General features: G+C 43.6%; 1 protein-coding gene across 3 annotated transcripts in view; it reads right to left on the bottom strand.

Moving 5' to 3' along the window:
- Window positions 1-25,454, bottom strand: part of LOC135253628 (early endosome antigen 1-like) — a 125,915-nt gene that overhangs the window by 15,238 nt on the left and 85,223 nt on the right. For all 3 annotated transcript variants that reach the window (XM_064333172.1, XM_064333170.1, XM_064333171.1), the window contains 6 exons: window positions 24,437-24,590; window positions 19,585-19,752; window positions 15,364-15,522; window positions 8,347-8,409; window positions 5,574-5,683; window positions 3,903-3,977 (listed from right to left, as the gene is read on the bottom strand). In XM_064333172.1, coding sequence (XP_064189242.1) covers window positions 3,903-3,977; window positions 5,574-5,683; window positions 8,347-8,409; window positions 15,364-15,522; window positions 19,585-19,752; window positions 24,437-24,590 — 729 coding nt within the window. The remainder of the gene's footprint in view (window positions 1-3,902; window positions 3,978-5,573; window positions 5,684-8,346; window positions 8,410-15,363; window positions 15,523-19,584; window positions 19,753-24,436; window positions 24,591-25,454) is intronic.

The following is a 25,454-nucleotide window of genomic DNA, read 5'->3' on the forward strand; positions in this document are numbered from 1 at the left end:
GAATGTTTTATGCCACGCTGAAATTCTATTTTACTGAAAGACAGGTTGACTGCTCTATATTTTCTTGAGAGGCGGAGATTATGGAGTGGTTATGAAACGCTGTGTCACTGAAGGCTTTGAAATGAATACACTGAGAACACACTTTTCCTCACTAAGGGAAGAACAATTTCAACTTCAGTAAAGCCATGACATACATTTGTATGGAAATCCAAACAAGTTATACTAGTGCAGTTTGTCTCACAAGGGATTGACCTGAACATGCTGGACACGCACCTCTCAGCCAGAATCCATGGTACAGGTTGGACACTGTCAACCAAAATAACACTCTGTCCACATTCCAGTAATTATAAGCCAAGACATTGTGTTTATTATTTATTTATTTTTGCTGCTAAATGTGCGCTGCAGTCAGAGTCTCCCCACACAGCCTGGGGTTCGATCCCTGCCATTGCTTTTTCTGACCTGTCATCTCTTCTCTATCTGTTACCCTCTCTGCTGTCTACCTGTCTTAACAAAGTGAAAATGTGAAAAGAGGGCAGACTCTCCGATTCTCCGTTCAAAAAGTAAACAAGAAAACAATATTTTCTATTTGCATGCATCAGTGTCATTCTATAAGTTAATAATAATAATAATAATAATAAATAACAAATTGACTAAAGGAAATGTGAGTGACAATGTTTATGACAAACATGTAAAACACATCACAGTTTGCTCCATCGGCAGTTAAAGACGAGAGCAATTAATTTTCATGCGGTGCATAAAAATATATTTTTTTTCAAGGGAATTGAATTTTCCCTTCCAGCACTTGTAATTTGGGACGTAGAGTGGAATGGCATTCTTTAAGAGAAGTAAGAGAGCAAATGTGATTGTCAGGCTGTGCACACGCTCTTGTCCCAGGGGTGTAATTATCTTTTGGGCCTCTGCCAGAGACGGTTCTCCTCGTTGGGAACTGAAGGGAGTGTGGACGAGTCCTTGTCTCGAATCAGCCTCAGATAAAGTGATTATGTTTTACACGACTCCGCGTGGGATTTCTGCCTCATGCAAAGCAGTGGCGATGACACCCACGAAGGGGAGAGGGAAGCTGACGGAACAACAGGTACACACCGGCCATTATAGAAAAGCGTGTGTCACGTGACTAAATAAACTTCCCCGGAACCTGACAGGAATCGGAATTCCACTTGAAGTGAGGGAGGCGCTCCGAGAGAAAGAGAGAGAGAGAGACAGAGAGGGGGGAGGAGAGAGTTTTGCTTTTCATCACACTATGACAAACTAATTGGTGAGAAACAAAATTATACAGCAAAAGGTGTTCATTTTATCTGATGCCTTCAGATAATATGAAAGGGTTTTAAACAAACACAGAAAGATTTTAAGTCTGTTGGTGAATGCATCATTTGAGGCTATATTATTCACATAATAAACAAGCCAGACAGATATGCTATCGTGCCTAACCCAAAACTGATTAAAATTCACTGTGTTCCTTGGAAGCAGACATGCACACAACAAAATAAAGTCACTCCACCTACTTTTGAGCTCCGTATGAATGGCATTTGGTTCCAAGCTTAGCATGTTTGTGCTGTGAAGACTCCTCAAACTATGAATTAATTTAAATGTGACGATATAACAATAAAAAATAAGGCAAAAACATAAGAGCCTTTAAGACCAACGCATACTCACGGGAATTTTCGAACATCCATAATACCTACAATTGTATAACCTGTACTTGAAAGACAAAACATATTCTCGGATGTGAGAGCACATCAAATTCTGTGCTCATAAACTGAGAAACTGGGAAACTTGAGGCACTATATAAAGCTACCATTAAGGAAATACAGGGTCTTCTCAATAGAAAAGCCACAGAAAGTCATCTACTCTAATCACAAAGTGCAGTGCAGAGATACTGTATGTGTGGTGACAAAAAATTCCACAGCACTTCAGCTAAATACTGTATAAATGCATGCACTGCATGATCCCTGAGGGATGTGTACCAGTGGCTGCATTTTTAAACGCATGTTGCTTGATTAACATTCACTTAATTTGCCTCAATAATACATTTCCTCTCAGTTGTTCCCTGCTGTCAAGCAGTCAAATTAGAGAGCACAGCTGGGTAAAGTTTCAGTGAAACTAACCGACTCCTACTAAAGCACGGACTAAATCCCTCCATTATCTGGATATTGTGTCGCGTTCAAAACTAGAAAACTTTGGAGCTTCCTGTTGATGTACAGTACAGGAAGGATGAACGGATCATCACATCATCTACAGGTATACACCTCCACAGAAAAGGAAAAGTAGCCTATACTCACTCATAAATTCATATATATCTGTGAAGGTAAGAAAATGCTGCTCAATTTTGTGATGCTATCACAAATCAACAAAAAAAAGTAATACTCAAGATTTAAATATCGGCAAGCGATGACGGTTGTCTAACACCCCTGAGACCTACCTGCCAATTCCTTACAGTATGTGACAAGTAAGACTCCAAGAGATTTCTCTCTGAACTCTTTGCACACAAGATGTGGTCCCCCCGGCAACACACATTCACCATGTTATGGCTTTCATTTTTAATGCAGCTAGCTAGATAACCTGCTAGCCAAGAATTACTCACAACCAAATGAATACAGTATATTGCTCATTGCTTGGTGATAAATAAATGCATCCCTCCACGATATCACAGATAACCAGCAAACCAGATACCCAGTCAACTGCTTACACAACTGTAGACTGTATTCCTTTTCCAAAAAAGCTAACATTCATTTTTGTGCCAACAACCTGACGCATAGCTAGGCTGCTGTCATTTATTAACATCAGTACAAACTATAAAAGTGTGGGGAAACAGGATTCCACCAGCAGGAATACAAAACATATAACAAGCTTGTACAGTAAAACAATTGCTGCGAATATTATTCAGTGTGGTAGCCAGCAATTCACACTAGACACGCCAGCTATCGCCACATTTGTTATCATACTGGACTTCACACATCAAAAGCAAGCCGGGTTAATTTGTGAGATTAAAAACAAACAGCGCCAAACAACCTGGCACTGTACATGAAATTAAATTTTAATTTTAATGTTAAAGCATGTTATAATAATATAACACCTCTATTTAGCTACAAGGTAGACAACATTCCCTTAATTCACTATCATAGGAAATGTAGGTGTGAATTTCTACAGGAATAATACATACATTGAAGAGAGGGAACGGAGTGAAAAATGCATCTTTTATGCAAACAGAAACTGTAGTGTGAAAGCTTCACAAGGCGACATTTTGGCCGTTCTAGTGTTAACTGTGACCCAACGGTGGTATAGAAATAGGTCCTCACTAAAGAAGCACACACCACAGGAACTGTTCATTTTATCTGTACAGCACTGAAGGAAAAGTTGTGAGAAGAAACTTCTCTGCACACCAACGCAAGGGTCCAGGCCCTGTGTCATATTCTTAAAGAAGGCGTTGAGGCAGAAGACTGCCAGAGGACATGGTTAATACGCTTTGCCTTTTGAAATGCCAGACTGAGAAGACGATCTGCACTGAATTTGACCAAGGTTTTGGCAACCAAGACTACAGCCACAAAATAGCTGTACCACTGCATTATTTAGCTGATGATACAAACAGTTCTATCTCTTGGTTAATGTTCTTGATAAAGATGGGCGGGCCACCTCTGAATAAAAAAATATCAAATACACCAAAATGTGGATAAAAGAATATAGGGCAAGTGGATTTTATACAAATGAATACATACAATTTATTAAATTAATCCCAGAAGTAATCTGAAAAAAAGTTATTGGAATTGGCTGATTGATCATGGCCTAAAGTGAATCAGCCATTCACACAGCAAGAAACCAGTTCATCATGCAAGACAGATGGCATGAAAAATGTAAGTATGTATGCATGTATGCATGAATGTACTTACTCTTTCTCTGCACTGACAAGGGTCAGAAGCTTATTCTGCTCTTTGATTTTCCCAGCCAGACATTCATTGGCAATCCTAATGCAACGCAAAACAACACACACACACACACACACACAGAATACATAATCAAAAATGAGCAAAGACATAAAAGGGCACATTTATTAAAATTCACTGTATTTTGTTGAGTGATTGTGTAGTGAAATTGAAGGGTCAGTTTATATTTTTAAAAAAAACCTTAATTAATAACATATGATTCACATTTCTGGAGGAAAGAGAAGCTCAAAGTCAATGTGTGCCACAGTATAAGAGCAAAAACACACGTTAAACTGACCGATGAAATGTTTTCACTTGAGGTGCAGCCGCTGACGTTCAAATCGTACGAAGCGCAGACAAAGATTTGTAACGTTCAATCTTAAAGCGCTCCCAAAGCCGCTAACATAAACACTCGCTTAAGTGAAACGTAAGCTATCGGCTTTGTATTTAAATGACAGACAGGTGCAAAAACACATTCCGCGCGTTTAATATGTTCGGCTTGCGGCGGCCCGGACGCGGCTCGAAATGTCCGCAGATCGTTTCAAAGTCCGGGAGAGAGAGAGAGAGAGAGACGCCTCAGGCGCTCGAGAAGCGGGCTCAAACTTTTCTTAGCTAGACTCATGTTCATTTGCTTGAAATCATTATGAGGAAGAAGAAAAACAACTTAGGAGCAGAGGCTTCGCGTAGTGTGGGACCTACGCCTGTTCTGCCCACGGCTCACGGGAGCTGTGCACCACGGGGGTTTATAAACACAGGCTGGCTCCGCAATTTCGTTTTGAACAACCGTCCAAACGATTCAACGAGAGCGGGAGCTCCTCGGATCAAGCTAGTATCTTCAGGATAATAATCTTGAGGAAAGAATCACTACAAAAAGAGAGTTGGAGAAACAACGGCGAACAAAGACTGCGTCGGCTGCGTATCGGAATCGATTTTGCCCTGATTGATCTTAAATGGTATAACAGAAACTAGCAGTTAAAATCAGTGGAACAAAAGCACAATGAGTGGGCCTGAATCGGACTAGAAGAACTCTCATACAGAATTCAGGGGGTAGAAAAGTACAACTTCAATAAAGATCCCTTGCTGAATTAGTCATGCACTGTAAAAAAAAAAAACTACATCCCATAATGGCTCCGACTCTTTATGGTTTATTCATTTTTTTTTAATTACCCAAAATTAATCTTATTCTTTTATTATTCCATCCATTCAATTAGACCACAAGACGTGGGTGGTCCCGGAGATTTCCACAGAACCACGTCGGCCATCGCGAGCAAAATGCCTTCTCGCGCATTACATCAGACATCTTAATAAAACAGACGACGCTCCGCATTTGCAGCCCGCTGTAAAAAGGGCCGCTTTATTAACCTCATTCGCCGCGATTCCTTGTCAATACGCCCGGCAGTGCAAACAATTTCCTATGATTGGCTTATCCATTTCAGAGGAGGAATTGCCACTGTTGGTTAGGAAGACCCAAGGGTAGGACTGCGGCTGGAGGGCTGAGCAAAGAGATGAGCTGCGAGGCATACTGACACGCCAAACAGCGGCCACAGGTAGAGGGAGGCCCTGTATCCTGGAGCATGCTGGGAAGTGTGTGCATTTGTGTACGTGCGTGCGCTTGTGTGGAGCCGGGGTCTCGCCTACTTCTGCTCTTTGATCCAGTGGTTGACGCTGGCGAACGCTAACTCGCTTTCCTGCCGGAGGCGGGCGTTGTCCTCGAGGGCCTGCTCCGCGGCCAGCCGCTGCGTCTCCAGCTGGGGGGGGGGGGGGAGATCAAAGGGTGAGATGAACCCCTCTTAATACGCTCTATCTCCAGCACTAATAGCAGCCTTTACAACTGGTAAAGAATCAAGTCATTTTTCTCCTCTCCTTCAAATAATCAGGGTTTCCTCAAACATGGTATTAATTGATTCAATATGCTAGAAGGAATGCCTCAAGCTTCCCTGTGCCTTACATTCGCTAGTTTATTATGCAAAGCAAGCGCAAGGCGCCCATCGCCACGCAGGGGATAATTCTAATCAGGTGCGTTCAATTACAGATTCCCTGGGACGTGAAGACAGGACAGGCTTCGGTCGGCTCTCACAGGCCGGGCCGCGAAAAAGGACGGATTCCTTTAGCATACCCGCCGAAAACCGGCCCTAGCAAGTCCAGGGCTGGATTTAATCGAACTCAGGGCTCTGCCTCAGACACGGGCGCACAGAGGCGGAGGCCTAAACGTCTCCTGGCCTGAGCGACGGCGGAGGGGACTTCATTAGCGGCCACGCGCGAGGAGACACAGAGCCATTAGCGCCACGGGTGCGCCGGCTCCCAGGCCACTGGTGAGCGACGCGCTCGCGCAATTACCCTAGAAGCTGTGCGGACGGGTTACCGCTAAAAATAAATAAAGAAATAAACACGACGAAATAAGTATATAGATAAAACATCGGAACGGCGCTGTGGCGCCGGAGACGTTGAGAGGCCAGGGCAGGAACCCGCGGCCGAATTAGGCCCGAGCAGCGAGCGCAGTCGCCCCGGGTTACATTAAGGCGGCAGAAATAATACCCGCGTCCGAATCTCACGTCCGCCGTCTAATTAAAATCCAATCGCGCGTGCGTCCTCGGCCCGCGAGCCCGCTCTTCAGAGAACCATCTGTTCTGCACATTAGTGCCGAGCGCGGGGTCTCGCCGCCACAGAGGCCATTCATTACTTCCAATAGGCCGTCGCTAATACTTCTGCGGGTCCTTCCAAACAGTGAGTTATCTCCGCTCGGTCTGGCGATCGCGCGGACGAGCGTCTAGACGCTCCCGGTCAGAGTTACGGCCTCCGCACGTACACCGAGGCGATGGCTTTTCCTTCAAACTCATTGCCATTTTCAATTTATCTAATTGCCCTTTTTTCACCCACTTAGGGGTCCTCTGATGTACTGTACATGCTTCCAGTCGAAGCACAGTGACCGCCAAGGCGTCGTAATCTTACAAGAGCGCAGCAGAAACGCCGTTTTAGCCTCGCTAAACTTCAGAAAGCGAATATCGTGGAATAATATGCAAATATATACAGTTTAATGAGCTTGTAATTACAGTCCACGGTGACGTGAGCGTGGGCACAAACTGACTGATATTAATGCAGATTCGGTAATCCCACTTACGGCACGGCGTGCTGCGTCTGCTTATCTGAACGGTGGGAAGAGATCTGCACTAAAGAAGTGTGACTGAAAAATGGAAACTTAAAGACACGGCAGTTTTAGTGATTTATCAGGGTGCCGGGCAGTGTGTGTATGCATTTAGTCTTCGACTAATCTTTACACACAGTTTTTTCAGCAACTGCACAGATGTAACCGTGCCGCAATATTAATTATGCTTAATAAATAACAAATGTTTATAACTTTCTAAAAGCCCATGCAACAAGAGCAAGTTATAAATGCTTGTTGCAAGAAGGGATATAGAATAAATTACAGATAATGTATTCATTGTCAAACTCAGTGTCCAACTGAAAACCCACTTTGCATAGTTTTACTTATTTATTTATTTCATGCAGAAGGTTCAGGACCTGATTATTCAATACAAAAATAAATAAATAAAAGTTTTTTCAAAAAAATTCACATTTAATGGAGACATATGTTTCTAAGTTTCTAAGAAGACATTTATAAAAGGCGAACTAAGTACATTAGATTTCCATAATCCTGACTCAAGCAAGTAGTGTGTACGATGCTTATTAGCATTAGCATAGACAACACAGAAACAAACACACAAAGCAAAACAAAATAATATATTTGACATGTTTTTCATATGTACAGAGGGATACTTTCTAAAGCACTCCAGATGAGTGTTTTGGCAAATGGCGGGGCCCCACCCAGAACTGGAACCCTGACCTCTGGTGCAGACCAGTTCAGGCCCTTAACCACCATGTCACACTGCCACAATTCGTACCCAGATCATTAAATCTTTGGGATGGCAGTGTAGAAGAATGGCTGGGGCACTGGGCTTGTAACTATGAGGATGTAGGTTTGATACCTATTTGGGGTACTGCTGTAGTAACCATGAGCAAGGTACTTGACTTGAATTGCTAAATATTGACCTGTAACTAATTGCTAAGCATGTAAAATAATGCAAGCTGTGTAAGTCACTCTGGATAACAGCTACATGCTAAATGTAATGTAAATGCCTAAAACGTGTAAATGAAATGTGCATGGACACTGAGGGTCAAACAGCAAATTTATTTCCCTCACAATCACCAACGGTAAGCTCACGAGCGCGGATCAAACAGACATATTAAATGAAGTCTGAACGCAGCCACAGACACACCGTGCGAGGTGACGTGACTGTACATCTTATACCCAAAGTGCACCGCTTCCCCCCCCCCATGCCCTGCCACTCTGAGAGGAGAAAAGGCTCGCTGTTTCAATAAATGACAAAACGTGGCTTTAATTTACAGTACTTACCTCTGCAGTTGCCGCCTGCAGCTTTTCTCTCAAAAGGCCCTGTTCGGTTTTCAGACCTTCTGCCTGTTTTAAAGCACAGAAAACAGATTACAGGAGCTCGCGCCATGGATGGCTCATGCATTCAAAACCGCCCCTTAATAATGCTTGGAAGTAACACTCCGAGCAACACCTTCTGGCTCAATTCGTAATGTCCGCCGAACAATCGGCGTGGGCGTTGCGTTCTGGTTATGGGAACTGCGTGTTGCTGAATGCCACTCCGACATCTCGGGGGCCCAATCGCGCCACCTCCACTCCCCTCTCGGGGGCCCAATCGCGCCACCTCCACTCCCCGGCCAATTTTTTTTTTTTTTTCTTGGAGTGCCCCCAACTTTGTTTTCAATGCGACCAAATTTTCCTTCTCAATTTTCCGCGCACGACATTCCCCCCCGCGTTATTCTCAGTGCGCGAAGTAGGCTAGCTGCTTATTTAGCATAAGCGCTTTTCTCCCAGTGCCTGTACAGTACCTGGGGAAGGCTCTTCTGGGGGGGGGGGGAACTGGGAAAGAAAGAGGGAAGAAAAAAAAAAAAACCAATCAGAGTGTATGATGAGCTAACTCATTTCAAAATGGGGCAGTTGGCTCAGCCGCATGAATTTTTCATATTTTCGGCTGGCCGGACCCGTCCGGCTCCGCTGTGCGGTGGAGAGGCGAGCGAGCGAGGCTCGGCCGTTCCCGAGGTTGCGTTCCCCGCGTCCGTCGCGCGCGCCGTCGGCATAATCACCACAACAAAAGCAGAGGGGGGCGGGGGGCGGGGGGGGCGGGGGGGTTTGGCTGGGAGGGGGGCTTGTCGAGCGCCGATGGGCGTTGAAAACCGCGAGCCCCTCCGTGCGCCGAGACTCTGACGGCGCCGGCTGCCTTTCAAAGCCGTTAAGGACCTCTCCTCCCGCAGCACATAAAGTAACGCATTAATTCAGCATTAATTATAGAACGTGTCAAACTGCATTTCAGTCAAAGCTTCCGCAGTCTCCCGAGCATTCTTAATGACAGTAATTACCAGTCATAAAAAAAAGACTCATCTAAAATTAACATTTCTCTTTCGCCTCGATAGGAAAATGTAAATAGCGGAGCAGTACAGATGTTATGATTAGAAGGAATTACACATCTTTCTTTTGTTTCCGTGTGTGTCACGGCGAACAATGGTAACTTGACAAAAGCAGCGGAGGTTTAATTTCTCCAAGGAGAGTAATGCAGAATGAACCTGCTTAACATTTAGATTGTTTCTCCCTCTTTTCCTTTTTTTTTCTTTTACAGATAGCTGTCGCACTGTAACCTCAATATGGGCCCAGAACCATGGACCTAAAGGAGGAGACAAAACCCTGTCTCTAAAGAAATCAGCCAGAGAATAAGTACCAAAAATGCACAAACACACAAGCGCATATGTACAGCATATATATACATGCAGGTACATACATACATACACATAGTACATATATACATATTTAAACTTTAACAACTGCATTCTACAGGATTTGCTAGTGAACTTAACACAAGTAACACATTTACTTATAGTCAAATGGCTAATGTGAGTAATTTGATGTGTGTTAGGTTTTCATAGACATATCAGCTTGAGTCCATGGCTATAACACCCAATACTGGATTGAAAAAATAGGATTTAAACAAATAGCCACACTTCCACCGGTTTTTATGTTTCCATGGACCATTAAATATTGGCGTGTTCAAGAACATTTTTGAAAACAAAGCTGAGGAGTGCTACAGGCAAGGTACCCAGATTTCAATTCCTTTATTATTGGCTTTATCCACCCCCCCCCCCCCCCCCACACACCATGAATAACAGAGCAATGCAATATGCAACTGACTTTCAGACCTTGACAGCTTAAAGGAAGAAGCGCTATGTGTCGCAGATTCTTCTACATGCTCGTTCGACGCAGATGCTACGCTTCCTAATGAAATGAACTGTTGCGCGTGCCGTGGGGTTGCGCTAACGCTGGGTACACCTCAGCGCACGCCCAGGACCGCACGGGATAAGAGCGCGCCGACCCTCAGCCGTCGTGGCGCTCCAAGCGCGTTTCCCCGGGACATATAAGGAGGCGAACTTCAGCGAGGATTTTCAGGACGGCCATTTGGCTTATTAATAATTTGCTGATTTTTTCTCCCCACCCCCACCCCCCAGCCACCCCGGCCCCCAGCCCCCCGCCCCCTCCACCGAGCTTATATTATCTGGTCACATCCGCAGAGGGAGCACAAAGATATTTAATAAAGGCTGCTGTTGGTAATCCTCTCTGATTACCTCTAACCTTCCAGCTATAGCACGCCGCGTGCAGCGCCTGCTCAGAAGGACATCACACTGTCACCTGCTATAATGTTTGACAGCTTATTCTGCCGCATCAAGCCGCCGCAAAATTACTTTTTCCAAATCCATTCCTGGTTAATAACCAAAGGCAATAACAGCCTTCCGTATGCGCAAGTACACAGCCAGGCAAAATGAAACAGCGGAGGGGAAAAGATTAAAGGGAGGCGATTATGAGAGAGAGATCACGCATGCACACATACGCACAGAGGGAGGAAAAAGGAAAGGGAAGGAGGGGGAGGGAGGGGGGGAGAGCAGGGAAAGAAACAAAAACACCCTAGTCTTGCGGTTCGCTACAATGTTTCAATTATAATACCACGCAGAGAGCACTACACACCACTTTAGAAAAACCCACTCCGCTTTTCTGAGAAACGCGGGGGAACATGGCCATTGTGTTTATGCACCATGCTTTCTTAGCCTCTTTCAAACAGATCAACATTTCGCATTTTCTTTTCCAGTGCGTTTGCACGGCTCCCCGGGGAGGTTGGGAGACAATGCCTTAAAAAAAAAACATAATAAAAATAAGAAAACACACAAGCGCATTATAATTTTCTTTTCCACTACGGCACACTCTAGGTGGAACATATTGATTAACAGATTGTTGTGCTTTCCCCTCTCAATATTCTAAAATTTCATCTGACGTTCTGTTATGGCAGAGGGGAGGATCAATAGCCTTCTGAGATGTATTCAAATTTGTATTATTTCAAACATTACTTGCGGTTTTCATCAAAGGAATAATTCATTCCTCAGTCACGGTCTTCAAAGGTATTGACACCTCGCCCGCACTTTACATTATTCTCAAACTCGACATAATGGATGCTCCGCTTTTCAGTTTTCTGGAGCAACTTAAACGAAAAAGATTTAACAACGCGCAGTGCAGCAAGTTCATTCGAGCCAAAATGCGTAAAACAGCAGAAAACATAAACTGATTCGTAAAAAGTGATATCAAACTATACAGTATATACCAGTAATCCTAAACATATGGACTGATCAGATTACCATATCAATGAGTTCCCATAGAGCTGCGTACCATCCTAATCTGCAGGTAGGGGACAGGGTAGTCAAGAAGACCCCACCTTACAAAACAAGTGAATAGGTTTGGTCTGTGGGAATCTTACCAGAACTGAGGCAAGGCTTTTGAAAGTCAAGCGCTGCGCCCCGTCTCTGATCTCAGTGCTACCACTCAGTGCTTTTTTGGCACTGCTGCTTCATCGCCATGGCTCCAGATGTTAAGTCTTCTGCCGCACGGTAGAACTTGATCTACAGCACCAAGACTCTGCACAAACTGCCTTGTAAACTCAGACACACCACCCACCCGCCCCCCCCCCCCCCCCCCAATCCAAGACACACTGCGCCTTCCACAGTGATTTGTGTCATTTTATTTAAGTCAGATGGAATATTCGACATCTGGGGGGATTACAATGCCGAATGAGATGAATGGGGGATGATATCTATAGACAACCGTGGTGATGTATAAATAAAGCCCAGCTCTTGTACGATGTGTCAGTTCCCGGTACCGGGCAATCAGAGATTAGCAGCAGGAAACTAAATGCAATTCTCTCAGAAATAAGAGGCGTCATTCCCAAGGCTTCATCAGTGCGCGGCTTGGGCTTCTGCATTATAATAATCCCAAAACACAGTACTGGTTTCACAGGGGAGGAGGGAAGAGGGGTTCGCAGAGAGCACCACAGCAACCCAGAAGGATCAGTCCTGACGCAAGCTGTCCATGCGGCTGCTTTGTGTGCACTGGAGATGGGACAGGAACCATCCGGGCCAGGTACGGCTGAGACTGCCAGGAGACTTCAGACACCGTCCCGCTGTCTGATAACAGCAGGCTTGGCACTGTAACACACCTCCCCCCCCGACGCTTTTCCTAAAAGTGAGCACATTTCCTCAAGGAACTGTATCTATACGACTGACAATGTGAAGGCGCGGGGAATTTTATTTTAAAAAAGAGAGACGAACACAAAAAAAGACAAACTTGATTATTTATCTCATTCCAAAACTTTTAAGAACGGTAAAAACAACCTACAGTGAGACACGTGGTCTTCCGCGCCGAGACTGTGTGAATTACAGAATGCGCATCATGTATGAGCTACTCAGCTACTCAGGTTTGATTAATAAATACTTTGAAAATTAGGGTAATACCAACATATATTCTTAAACATCATCTTAAACATTTACAGTCCCCGAGTAATTAAAACACCCTACGGGTCCAAAGTCATTTAAATATGCATATTTATCACTAAGAGGTTCTGAATTAAATATCTACTTTTGTCAAGTAGACAAATTATGAAACAAGTTCATCATATTCTTACCAATTTCTCTGCTTCCCTAATGGGAAAAGCAGCATTACTGGTGTCCACTGGAGCACAGGAGATTCCTTATTAATACTACTAATGGATATTTTAATTGAAGCAGTACACGTAACCATTTCACGGTGTATAAAACGAGACTACTGATGCCTTAATAACATTTGTTCAATGATAAATCATGAATACTGCTCTACAGGGTAAACAAATGATGTTTATTGAATGGCCAAACCACAACAACTAATATCTGGACCACATAAATTATAGAGTCCTGGAGCTCTTTTGGACATATCCAGTTCTCATAGTTTGGATTTTTTTTTATTTTCCTGCAGCGATTGGTCTTGGAAAACGGAAATTTGAGAAATCAACATCTTTTCATGGCGGACGCAGTCAGACGGTCTGAGTCATGTACTGACTTAAAGTCTACAGCGCGATGAACAGAATACAACAATATGCGGTGGTGAAGACGCTTGGTGCTGCAGCTGCAGGCAATTAAAGCTCTCTCAGGGGTGAATAAGTCATATTCTGTCATATCCTATACTATATTATACTTCTGCCATGAAAGGACGTTAAGTGGACTGTAAAACATGCCAGTCAGTATTCTGTGCCATCTCAATACCCAAGCCTTCCTACCTACTCTTACAGACACAATATGCCGTAGGTCCCTGAAGGAGCCACCGCTAACGTGAACGCAATCCTGTCCACATTCAAGAAAGCCGCTGCAAAGGAAGGACCTTTTCATTTCTCCCAAGGTCAATGTACCGTGTAACACGGGTCACACATAGACATGTTTCAAATAGACATGGGGAAACTTGCTAATTATTCATTATGTTCTTTAAGAAAGTGGATGCATCGTATTTTTTTATTTTTTTTACCAGTTCCTTCCTCTATGATTGTGAAAGAAGCTTCATGTGTCCCCTGTGTCATGCCTATTTGAACCACCCAGGTGCTAAGAAGTGATGAGGAAAGCCGAATGGTTCCATCAAAACAGTGATTAGTTGATCTATGTGGTCTGGTGGCCTCCAGGAACAAAGCCCCACATGATTTGGGCGAGGGAGCCTTGGTGTACAGTAGACCAGGGCTTTTCTACCTTTCTCAATCTACTATCCTTCATTTATACATTAACGGTCTCCTTGACTGATCATAGCAGCTACAGAGCCTGCTTAATGAAAACACACATGCAGAACCATGTACTAGACAGGTTTTTGGAATAAAATGCATGATCGTTTAAAATAAACTATATTACTGCTGGCCAGCTGATCAATCATTTTATCGTTTAATTTGATACCTATTTAGCAAATATCTTATTTGCTGGACATTTCTGAGTTCTCTCTTATTCTCTATATAGGGGGCAGCTACATATTTTCCTAACCTTTTGAAGACCTCTGAAGAAAACCAGTAGGGTAGTAGGGTCATTTTCAAAGGCAGCCTATTGCTAAACGCAATGCAAGTTGAAGTTGAAGCTCTCTAGACACAGGTCGCTAACTCACTGTGCTACAGCAGTAGGAGACCTAAACAATGGGACAACAGTGTCCAGACTCACCTGTAGGGTTGGGTTTGAGGGTACTATTCCCTCAACCAGCAAGTAACATCGAAGAAAGGGAAAAATGACAAATAGTTATTTGCCTTGAAATGAGATGGGGAACAACAGAAGCACTTCTTGGAAGCGTTTGGAGACCAACTGTTTTTTCCTTCCCATAACTCCAACTGTCTATAGCAACAGCAGGCGCACCTCAGTGAGACTAAACAGAAAACATGAATAGAATAATCTTCTCTTGGAGAGACACGGCAATATAACAAACAACATAATAAAAAAAAATGAATGAAACAGGTTGTGGTACCAATGAGAATGCAGAACTTCCCTGTAGCTTGGGCTACTGTACTGTAGGGAACACACATTGCCATTTCTCTGCCTATTTCCTTGCCAAGGGGTATTCAACTTTGTAAAGCTATATCTTGACCTAAACATAAGCATGGGGCTTAATTAAGGCCTAATACTATAAATAAATAAATAAATAAATGCATTTTGGGACCAATAAAAAAAAATATATGTATATATATTTTTTTCAAACTGAATTTTACAATCAATACGGAATGACTCCTTTCTCGTCCCCTACCGGCTTATTCTACCGGCTTATTTGACTCCATCATCCCGATAAATCCCTAATCCAATCTTCAGATGAGCCTCGACTGCAGCTTCTTGCTAGCCACGAGCTTTCCGGCCCAGCTCAAACCGCACGGCGCCGCGAGCGGAAGTTTCTTTTCCGTCGTGCGCCTCGTGGCACGCAGCAGGGGGCCGCGAACAGACGGGCCGTTCAGTTTGCTCGGTGTGGTCTGGAGCTCAGGCAGCGAGCCCTTACCTTGGCTTCCGCTTCGTCCCTGAGCGCGGCCCGCTCCTGCTGCAGGCCCGCTATGGTCTCCCGGGCTCTCTGGAGGTCCTCCCTGCAGGCGGCCAGCGAGCCTCCAGCCTCTCGCAGCTCGCCTTTCTGCTTCGTCAGCGAGCCTTCGTAACACCTCATCTGAAAACATAAAAATTATCTAAATAAAATAAACACGTAGACTAAGCTGAATGGCTACATTTACAAAAACCTACCCATTTAGAGTAGGCTTACAGGGGACGCATAGATTGCGGAATGTTTCTTCACGTTGTAAATGTGACTGTTCGTCGCAAGTGCAGCCTGTACTGGAAGCTATGCCTATGGTCCTGGTAACGGGGTGGAAAACTGTGCTAACAATACACAAATGGTTGTTCAGCTATGTGTCTGAGACAGATGATATGATTCAAGGACAGAGATTCCCATGATGAGAGAAAGAAACAAAAGAAGAAAAAATATATATATATATTGGACACGGAACCATCTCTCTATGCCCCCGTGTGCGACACAATGGCTACTGGTCTGAAAGATACACATTTTGAGCACTTGCACCAGCAAAATCGTTTTCTGAAATAAGTTGCGGGACTGAAACATTCATTCCTTTGTAGTATTTCATTATTTTTCCAGTGTCTTTTCTTGTGCCTCTTCAGTGTGGTGCTTTCTGTTTTCAGTTGCTGCTAGGCCCAAATTGGACGCCTTTTAGATGCGATTCAGCTTCCCGGAACTTCTCCAAGCCGACATCTGTGTTTTTCTTGGATCTCTGAGATTTCATCCTCCAGACTCAAAAACACGCCTCTCCCGATCTTTCAACTGCGGACACTGATACCCCTTTTTAAATAGCCGGTGAAAAGCCCCTATTTTTTTCTTGCCTACCTTCTCAAATGAACCACAGGAGCCGAGGCTAATGAGCTGCGTGGGATGGGAGCAGGGCTAGTGCAGATGAAGAAACTTCACAATGTTGTTGAAACAGCAGGGTTCCATGTGGATGTGGGGGGGGTGGGGGGGGATTGTGCTGTACGTGCAATCTCTTCACTTAACATCACATTATGGCCTTACTGAAAACCAGACCAGAGATAACTTTAACTTACATAAAGTGAAACTGATCCGCAAGCTTTTGTTTATACCGATATAGTATTGTACAATGTTTTAGATATGGAACTCGCAAATAACCTTTCTACAAACAAACAACAAAAAAAAGATAAATTGGAACAAAACGTGGTTCACAAGTGGACCAATTAAGTCCATTTATGTTCCAATAAAAGAAGATTTGTTGGTATGTCTGAATTTCAAACTCTTTTAAATGGGTTGTTCTCCTTCAGTGTGTAACCATTTGATAACCATTTTGAGTACATTTATGAAATTCAAACCAATTGCATACTGCGGAAACATGCAGCCATTTTGCCGTTCCATATTCTGTACCCTTACACACAATGGCTGCCTTCTAGGCCATTTTGTGGACCATTTGCTGGCCCAGGGTTGGCTCATTTGTGGTGATATCCACACACATACATCAGGAACCACATTTAAGCAGCCAAATAATTAAAATATTACTGTTTCAATTATGAATAAATGAGCATCATTTTTTTTTTTTTTTTTGGATTTCAAAGTCAAGCTGCAAAACGTCCGTCTTCTGGGGTAATTCTGAAATAATTTAGCCACACTCAAAATCCACTTATACCATACATCAAGTAATGGCTTTGACCCCAGCAGATGAGGCCATTTCAAAGCCAATTTCCTTTGGATTCATCAAGCTTGACCATTTCTGCGCTCATAATAATCCTCGGGCAGGTTGCCTCCATATTCCACCTCGGAGGGATGAAGAAGCTAATGCCCCAAAGAGGAACATTACTGCAAGAACAAAGAACAATCCGGCAGCCATTAGCGATGTGGGTATTCAAATACTGCGACAGCATCGCCACGTAACATTATGATTATTATTATTAGACAAACATTACTACACATTTATCTTGACATGTTGACTTATAATGGTGTAGATAAAGGTGACCGTGACATTCTTTTTATCACTAATTATTTTTTTCTCATGTTGCCTCATTCTAACTCTATCTCAGTAGGGATATACAACGCAGCCATATTTACTTCTTACGTATTTTTCCATTTGTTTTGTTTATCAGAAGTACACTGCTTCATTGCTTATCTGTAGAATTGTGTATATGGGTTTCACCCAAATCTACATGATTTAGCATCGCACATTCGCACATTATATTCTGCATGCTTTCCAATTAGCGGAAAATGGGAAATGCGATTTTTAAATGTTTTTTTTTGCGATGAGAATGTGCGATGGTTTCAGTAGAAGGCAGTGGAGGAGACGTCAGAGATTAAAAACAAGAACGCCACAACAAAACGCTTGATGAAATGACCCGTTTTACTCCTATATGAAATTCCTTAAGCAGAGCGGGGGGTTTGAAATACAAACTGACTGAATCAAGGAGACACTGGCATTCCAGCGAATGACATTCTACAGCTCCGAATTCAGAAGCGTGCGAGTCACAGAAATGTAGGGACAGCGTTAACTTTCTGAGAAAAGAGTGCTCATTTCTACTGCACTATCCGTCCAGCATTATGAGGCCATAATTACGCAGACAAATAGCCATTTTAATGCTGCCTTATAGAAACCATTAAAATGGAGCACAGAGTGCTTCCTGTTTTGTTATGCTTGCCATGCACTGTATAGCCAATGTTACACTTAAATACTGAAGAAAAAAAAAAATGTTCTCTAGCAATTAAAATTTACTATAGTTTGAGTATCGCTTCCTTCCCCCAATGAAAGTTGCATGGTTTATGGAGGTGTTATCAGCCACTTTTTGATGGATTTTTATGTTCGGTCAACTGAAATGCGTTCTGAAGTGAGCAATCAAACAATTTTGTGTTTGCATTACCTTGTGGCAGCATTAAACTTTTATTTTTCATTTTCAAGTGCATTCCAATGCCAAAAACGCTATGCCTCTGCATCTAAATGCACTTTATCCCACGTCTGGTTTTAACTGCTGCTTACAGGCCATTACGCTCCCACAGAACTACAAAAATACACAGGATGTTGGAAGCCTGATAGTCATTTTATCATGACTGAGAACATTCCATTAAAGGAAGATCATCACTATATATATATATATATATATATATATATATATATATATATATATATATACACATTACAATTAAGCTTTTACTGCTTCACAAATCCAGCAAAAGAAAAAAAATGTATTTATGTACAACCCTCTCAACATGCCAACAAGCCACAAACAAACTTCTGAAAGACCCAGCCTTTCATTAAAACTAGCACCGACCACAAAACAAGTTGCCGCTAATGAAGACAAACAAATGAAAGCTTAAAATCAGCCTTTTTAGTCTTTTGCTCCTCAGGCTTGGAGGCAAAGCAACAGTCTTAATGGCCCCGGGGCTATTTGATTTCCATTGGCTCCATGCAGAGCAGAGGGCACACTGAAGTTTGTCAGGTCACAAGGAGCCAACTTTGCTCCTAATTTCATAGTTAGCCAAGGCTCCATTGGTGAACACACTTGGGGGTTTCTTCACTTCTCTAATGCTAACATTCTCCATAATGTCCAGATCTAAGACAACCATAAAAAATGTCATTAACTGGAAAGCAAATAAGCCACAACTTTATATAATGGTAATGGTGGACTTAGGGCAAGATCTGTGTGCATCTTCAGACTTAACCTTTTTCAAATAGCCACATGTTAATGGTTCTCAAATCCCAAAGCTTGGGTTTTAAGGCGCTTCAATGACAGATTACAAATCTCCAAATCGAATTATACATACTCTTATAAATCTTTTCTTTTTGCATTAATGGCATGAATTTAAAAACCAGATACAACATCTTAATGCAACTAATGCATGCACTTGTGGCTCTGGACATATGTATTTCCTCGATTAATTTCAACAGATACACGCCACAAATTGTCAGCACACATACGATACACATTCTGACATTTACCAACAATGTTTTGGACAAAAATCTGCAGCACAAATGTGAAAATCACACCACGGTATCACACATCGTCACAATACAGCCAAATCTGAGAATGGAAATCTTGCTAAGTATATAATTGCCCTGCATCTTTGCCTATTGGACACGGTAAGACAGCCATTGCGCGGTTTTGGTTTTCGCTGGATTTACTGTTGCACAGCATGCAGTACTGGAGCGTGCTGACAGCAGGGTGAGCCTACCATGTTGGCGTCACCGGTTTGTTTGATTCTCAGATTCTCCAGCTCGGTCTCCATGTTTTCCATGTACGTTTTCAGCTTGTTAAGCTGCAGTTGTTGGTCCTGGTAGCGTGCGTGTTCCTGCCCCAGTTCCTCCCTCAGACACCGCAAGGCTTCCTCCTGCTGCTGGAGCTGAAACACATACACACACAGACACACACACCACGGACAAAAGCACACACACACACCACAGACACACAGACACACACCGCACACACACACACAACCGCACACACACACACACACACACACGGACACACAGGCACACACACACACGCACAGACACACAGACACACACACGCACACACACACACACAACCGCACACACACACACACACACACACACACACACACAAATACACACAACCACAACCACAACCACAACCGCACACACACGCACACACAGATATAAACAAACACCAAAAACATTGGTCATTTTATATGGGAAAAGCATGATAACTTTGAACTATTGGCCTGGAATCTCTAGGAAAAGCAGCTCATACACATTACATGCTATTCACACTGACATCACTGAATGTGCCAGTGTTCTAAATTGCATTCACTGCCAGGAGCAATGTGGTGCCACACAACTGAGTTTGTAAGTGTTTTACCTAAATAAGGCCTGTAGTGTTAATTAGGGTTATTATTAGATAATCCCTGGACTGAGAAAGAGCTAGTCTAAGATTAACACCTAATAAAGGAGTGATATAAAAATTTTATTACAGTGTAGTCAGGATAAATTAAATTCAAGGTCCCAGAGGTGAAACAGCAAGGCAATCACCTTCTTCCATCCACTGAGATTTGTGAAATTAATATAAAGACTGAATACAAAAGATGATAAAATAAATAAATGAATAAATAAATAAATAAAAATTAGAAAAAAAAATGCAACACAAAGACAGTAATGTTAGCAGTAAATGGCTTGTCAAAATGTTCTTAGTTTTATTTTTTTATTTTTAAAAAAGCATGGTGCTGTTCACAACAAAAAACTACAAGCTCTAGATATAATTCATTTGCATCAACGTAAGAAATAGGAATCATTTTAGATGAAAAATCTGTTGCACGATTCCCTCCTAAAAGGATTTTACTACCATTATTGTGTCCACATCAGTTACGGAGGTAATAATCATCATGATTTTATTACTTCTTGCATCTATAATCCTCCAAGTCTAAACTATATTCAGACAGAGATGAACCAGGCCATGCAAGGCACTGCAGTCTGAAGGCCAGTTAGAGCAGACCTGTCAGACGCACTAGGGACATGCATGTTAATTAGTCCTGCCGTTCCTACGTATTCCATACAGTGTGCCGTGTAATAATCACTACATTCAGTGGAACCAATCAAGTCAAATAAAGATCAATGGGGTTGGAAAGTGACTATTCGCGTTCCTCAAACTTTATTTCATAGATTCCGTGCATCATTAAATCATTTCCCTCTAATTTGATGGCTTATCCAAAGGTCTACACCTTCAGAAATAATGATGCCATCACAGAATCAGTAAAGAGCACAGCGAAGCGAGCTCGGAGAAATTGATTGGCTACATCGTTTGACACCTCATGAGAGATGGCACGCCACACGCACAGCGTACCACTGACTTCAAGAGCACCCAGCTGAAGTCATTTATATAATGACCTGAGAAACAGTGCATCGTAAACGATCGCTAACAGCGACACAGTTGCTAACCAAAGAATGTATGAAAAGCCAAAAAGATTAGCATGTACACTGTACATGCATGTACTGTATGCACACACACACACACACACACACACTATATACATACCCACACATGCACAGACACACACACACACACACACACACTCAGTGGTCACTTTATTAGGCACATCTGCTCTTAAAGAATGTGGCGTTAATTACTTGAATTCATGGATCCATCATGCCAACGCAAGCTGGAGGTGGTGTAAAGGCGTGAGGAATGTTTCCTTGGCACACGTTAGACCGCTTAATACCAAATAAGCATCACTTGAATGCCACATGATACCTCAGCATTGTTGCTGACCATTTGCATCCCTTTGTCACAGGCCACAGCCTACCCTTCTTCAAATTGATGCTTCCTGCAGGATAATGCGCCATGTCACAAAGAACACATCGTCTCAAGATGGTTCCACGAACATGACAGTGAGTTCAGTTTACTCCAATCGCCGGCACAGTGCCCAGATCTCATTATAACAGAGCACCTTTGGGATGAGGGGAGATTTGTAATAGGAGGTTCACAGCATGATGGTGAGGCCAAAAAACCTAAAAGAACTCAGTGACCCTATCGAGTCCGCGTGGAATCCAGCACCTTGTTGAATCCGTGCCGCAAAGAATTCAGTCTGTTCTGGAAGCAAAAGGGGGTCCTGCGATTTTCATCGTTTGGTGCAATTAGTGAAATCTGTACGATAAACATTGTATTTTTAGACCAATTTCACTTTGGCCTTCGCAATACATTTCGGTCCACCTTGCAGTAGCTTCATAGAGCTGTACGGTACAGCCCTTGTGGGACCTCTGATGGAATCGATCTTTCAGGCATCAGTATCCTTTTCCCAGTGTGGTCACTGAATAGGAGGAAAGTTCAATACAAAAATGGGCTGCTCATCCAGTTTTCACTAAAGCAATTTGTAATATGGATTTATTTTCACAACCTACAATGCTGGCTGCTGCTTTTACTATTTAAAAGCTTTGATTGGCTATCTGGAGAAGCTTTATCTTTTTAACTGTTCGATAGAGTGATTCATTTGAAGGTGGCAATTTTGCCCTAAAAAGCATAGTTATGGATTTCGCGTATAATTTTTTAGCCAATAAAAATTTATTCTCGGGTTTATCCAACCAATAAAATTACAACTGCCGCTTGCTAATGTGGGCTTGGACATGAAAATGCATTACAGCACATGTTTATTATGGTAAGCGGTTAAAATGCTTTTCTCCTGGAGCGGGGAACCGGATCCTCGTCTTCCGCTGAGCGGAACAGAACTCCTAAATGGCTGAGAGACCAGGGGGCTGACGTCCTGCAGGGGAAACGGCCTGGGGGACACCCAGGGAGCAGGTGCCTGGCTGGAGCAGGACGTCAGGGATCCGGAACAGGTGGGACCGGTGAGGGATGGGGGGGTGCGGGGTTGGGGGGTGGGTGGGGCATGGACTGACAGAGAGGGTGAGGGTGAGGGGGGGCGGGGGGTCAAGGCTGCTAAAGAGTTGCTGATATGCATAAGTAGCATAAGGGTAGCATAGGGCAGCACTCTGTAGCCCACGCACAAGCGACATGGGGCAACAACGTTTCTGCTGCCACGACAGCAAATTGAGCCCCCTCCCCGCCTCTCCCCTTCTGCAGTTTTATAAAATGAAGAAACATGCGCTTAGCAACACAGCCACAGAGCCCGTTCCCCGAAACTAGTGCCAAACACAAAAATTGGATTGATGAACCAACTTATGCTTTGATCAATGATTCTTAAACGACAAGATCTTTGCAAGATTACTCGGAGTTTGTGCCCGTCTCCTCTTGGAGATATCATCCGAAAATGATTTCAGTGATAGCTTGGCTATTGCTCTAGGTAATCTTTATAGTTGCTGCAACAACATGAACTGCTCTATTCATTCGAGCTTAGAGCTGTTCATGTAGCAATGATTTTCATTTTCACATTTTAGTTCTATTAGTAACTGTTCTCAGTGTAGCAAGGGTTTTAAGAAAAACGTGGGACGAAGAAAATACATTTTTTGCTTCTTTGTTTCACAGAGGAACAGTATGAATCAGTGAGTGGGAGTGAGGTTTGTTTTTTAGTTTTGGCAATGGGCCAAAAAGCAAGCTGCACCACAGATTCCATGTTTGGTGCAAGGCATTGATACCGTGCCCCTCTTTTGATGCACTGCCCCTCTTGTCAATTTACTGCCCAGGCTAGCTATTGCAGAACTTGCTTCCAGTATTGAGAAATTACAAATAGGCCTAAAGATAAACACATTCATTTGCAACATTATAAAATGCTCAATTACAGTAGTTGATGTGTTTTAATTGGTTGTGAGGCCTAGCTATTCGGTGAGGTACTTTCTAAATGGCATGACGTCGTCATGATGTCATAAAGACGCTTCGCACTGCAATTAGTGAGTATTCACTGATCCATCCCAAGAGCAAACTGCACACGAAAATGATAATAATCTCTACTATCAGCGGGACTTATACCAGCTTTGGTCCTTTTTTGCGGTTTTGTATCGTAAGGCTTACATTTCAGAACCCGGTATACTTAAGCACATTACTCAGAATAAAGAGAAGGAGACCTTGAATTATTCAGCACTTAAAGTTTCCTCTGGAAAGTTCAGGAGAATTTTTAATGATTTCAAAGGAACTTGCAAGACCTGGATTAATTAGCTCTCTCCCTTTGTGGAGCTAAAACCTGACAACAGCAGTCCAATCAGATTCCCGCATGAAGAACATTATGAAATATTACACGCTGGAATTACAGTCAAAGAACCTTTTCCAGGTTCGGCCCTTCAATCTCAGAACAAGATAATCCCCCGTCTGCCGAGCGGTGCTCTCCGCTAATCAGAATTTGGAACGCTGTGAATGTGTCACCGTGTGTCCTGGAGAGAGGGAGATGGGTGTCGACAGGGGTTTTCGAACAGAACGAATAAATAAACAAACAAGCAGCCCCAGCTCGCGGTCGGCCCGCGGCCCCTGCTCACGGTTGGCGGACTCCATGAATTATTAACACGTACCTGGCGTGGACCGGGGAGCGGTTGGCGGTCACTTTCACGGACGGGGGGGTGGGTTGGGTAAAGGGTGCCCTCGGGGGGGGGGACGGGGAACGGGGGGACGGGTACGCGCGCGCTCACCTGCTGCGCCAGGTTGAGCGCCTCCTTCCTGGCGCCGTCGCGCTCAGACTCCGCCCTCTGCCGCTCCCGCTGCTGGCTCGCCGCCTCCTGCTGGGCCCGCTTGGCCGACTCCCTGGCCGCGCCCGCGTCCGCCTGCAGCCCCTCCGCCATCAGCCTGGGGGTGGGGAGGAGGGGGAGGGTCACAGACGCACGGCGCTGAGCGGGCGCCGCCAATCGCGCAGATCAACACAGGCGACGCGCGCGCGGCTCGACAGCGGCTGCAGAAAAGCCGCGGCTTTCAGAGAGCCCGGACACGGACAGGGCTAGCATTGATCAAGGCACGGACGCAGAGGTAATTCAGGTGATAAGCCGTTCTGTCCTTCATCTCACACTGCCATCATTAAATGTTCAATAAACCATGAAGCCATATGGAAGGATGGAGGAAGAGGAAAAAAAAAATCTCATCAACCTTTCTTCATGCGTACAGTATATTACAGGAGGTAATGCGGAGGTTCTTTGCAAACAGAATAGCACTGCTTCAGTTCATTAAGTGGCCCCGAAACAAAGTATTCATTTGAAGGATTATCATCAAGGAAAAGGCCGTGTTTATTAAGAGTACGTTGAACTTTTGCTCTTTTTTTCTTAATAGAAGCACCCCCCCAAAAAAATGTCTTGCATATGAGTGAGCAAATTTGCAAATGATGTCCTAAATGGGAACGAAAGCCACAATACGGAGCATGTAGATTGCTGTACAACACTTAATAACATTTTGGAATAACATTTTAAATTAATAGGCTACATCATAAAAACAAAAACAAAAAGCACTGAACATTTCCATAATAATATTGCAACAGCCAGTGAGAGTACAGTACAGTATCCGTGCCGGTCTGTGATTGGGCAATCCTCGCCAAGCAGCCATCAACACACAATTCTGATTTGTGGACACACCGATTGCTGCTGTATTAAGAATGCAAGTAAATGACTGGTCTGAGGAAATCTCAATCCCGCGGCGCGCGGGATAATAGGCCAGGTGCCGGAG

This window comes from Anguilla rostrata, chromosome 4, assembly GCF_018555375.3.
Source record: "Anguilla rostrata isolate EN2019 chromosome 4, ASM1855537v3, whole genome shotgun sequence".
In the NCBI taxonomy this organism is placed as follows: domain Eukaryota; kingdom Metazoa; phylum Chordata; class Actinopteri; order Anguilliformes; family Anguillidae; genus Anguilla; species Anguilla rostrata.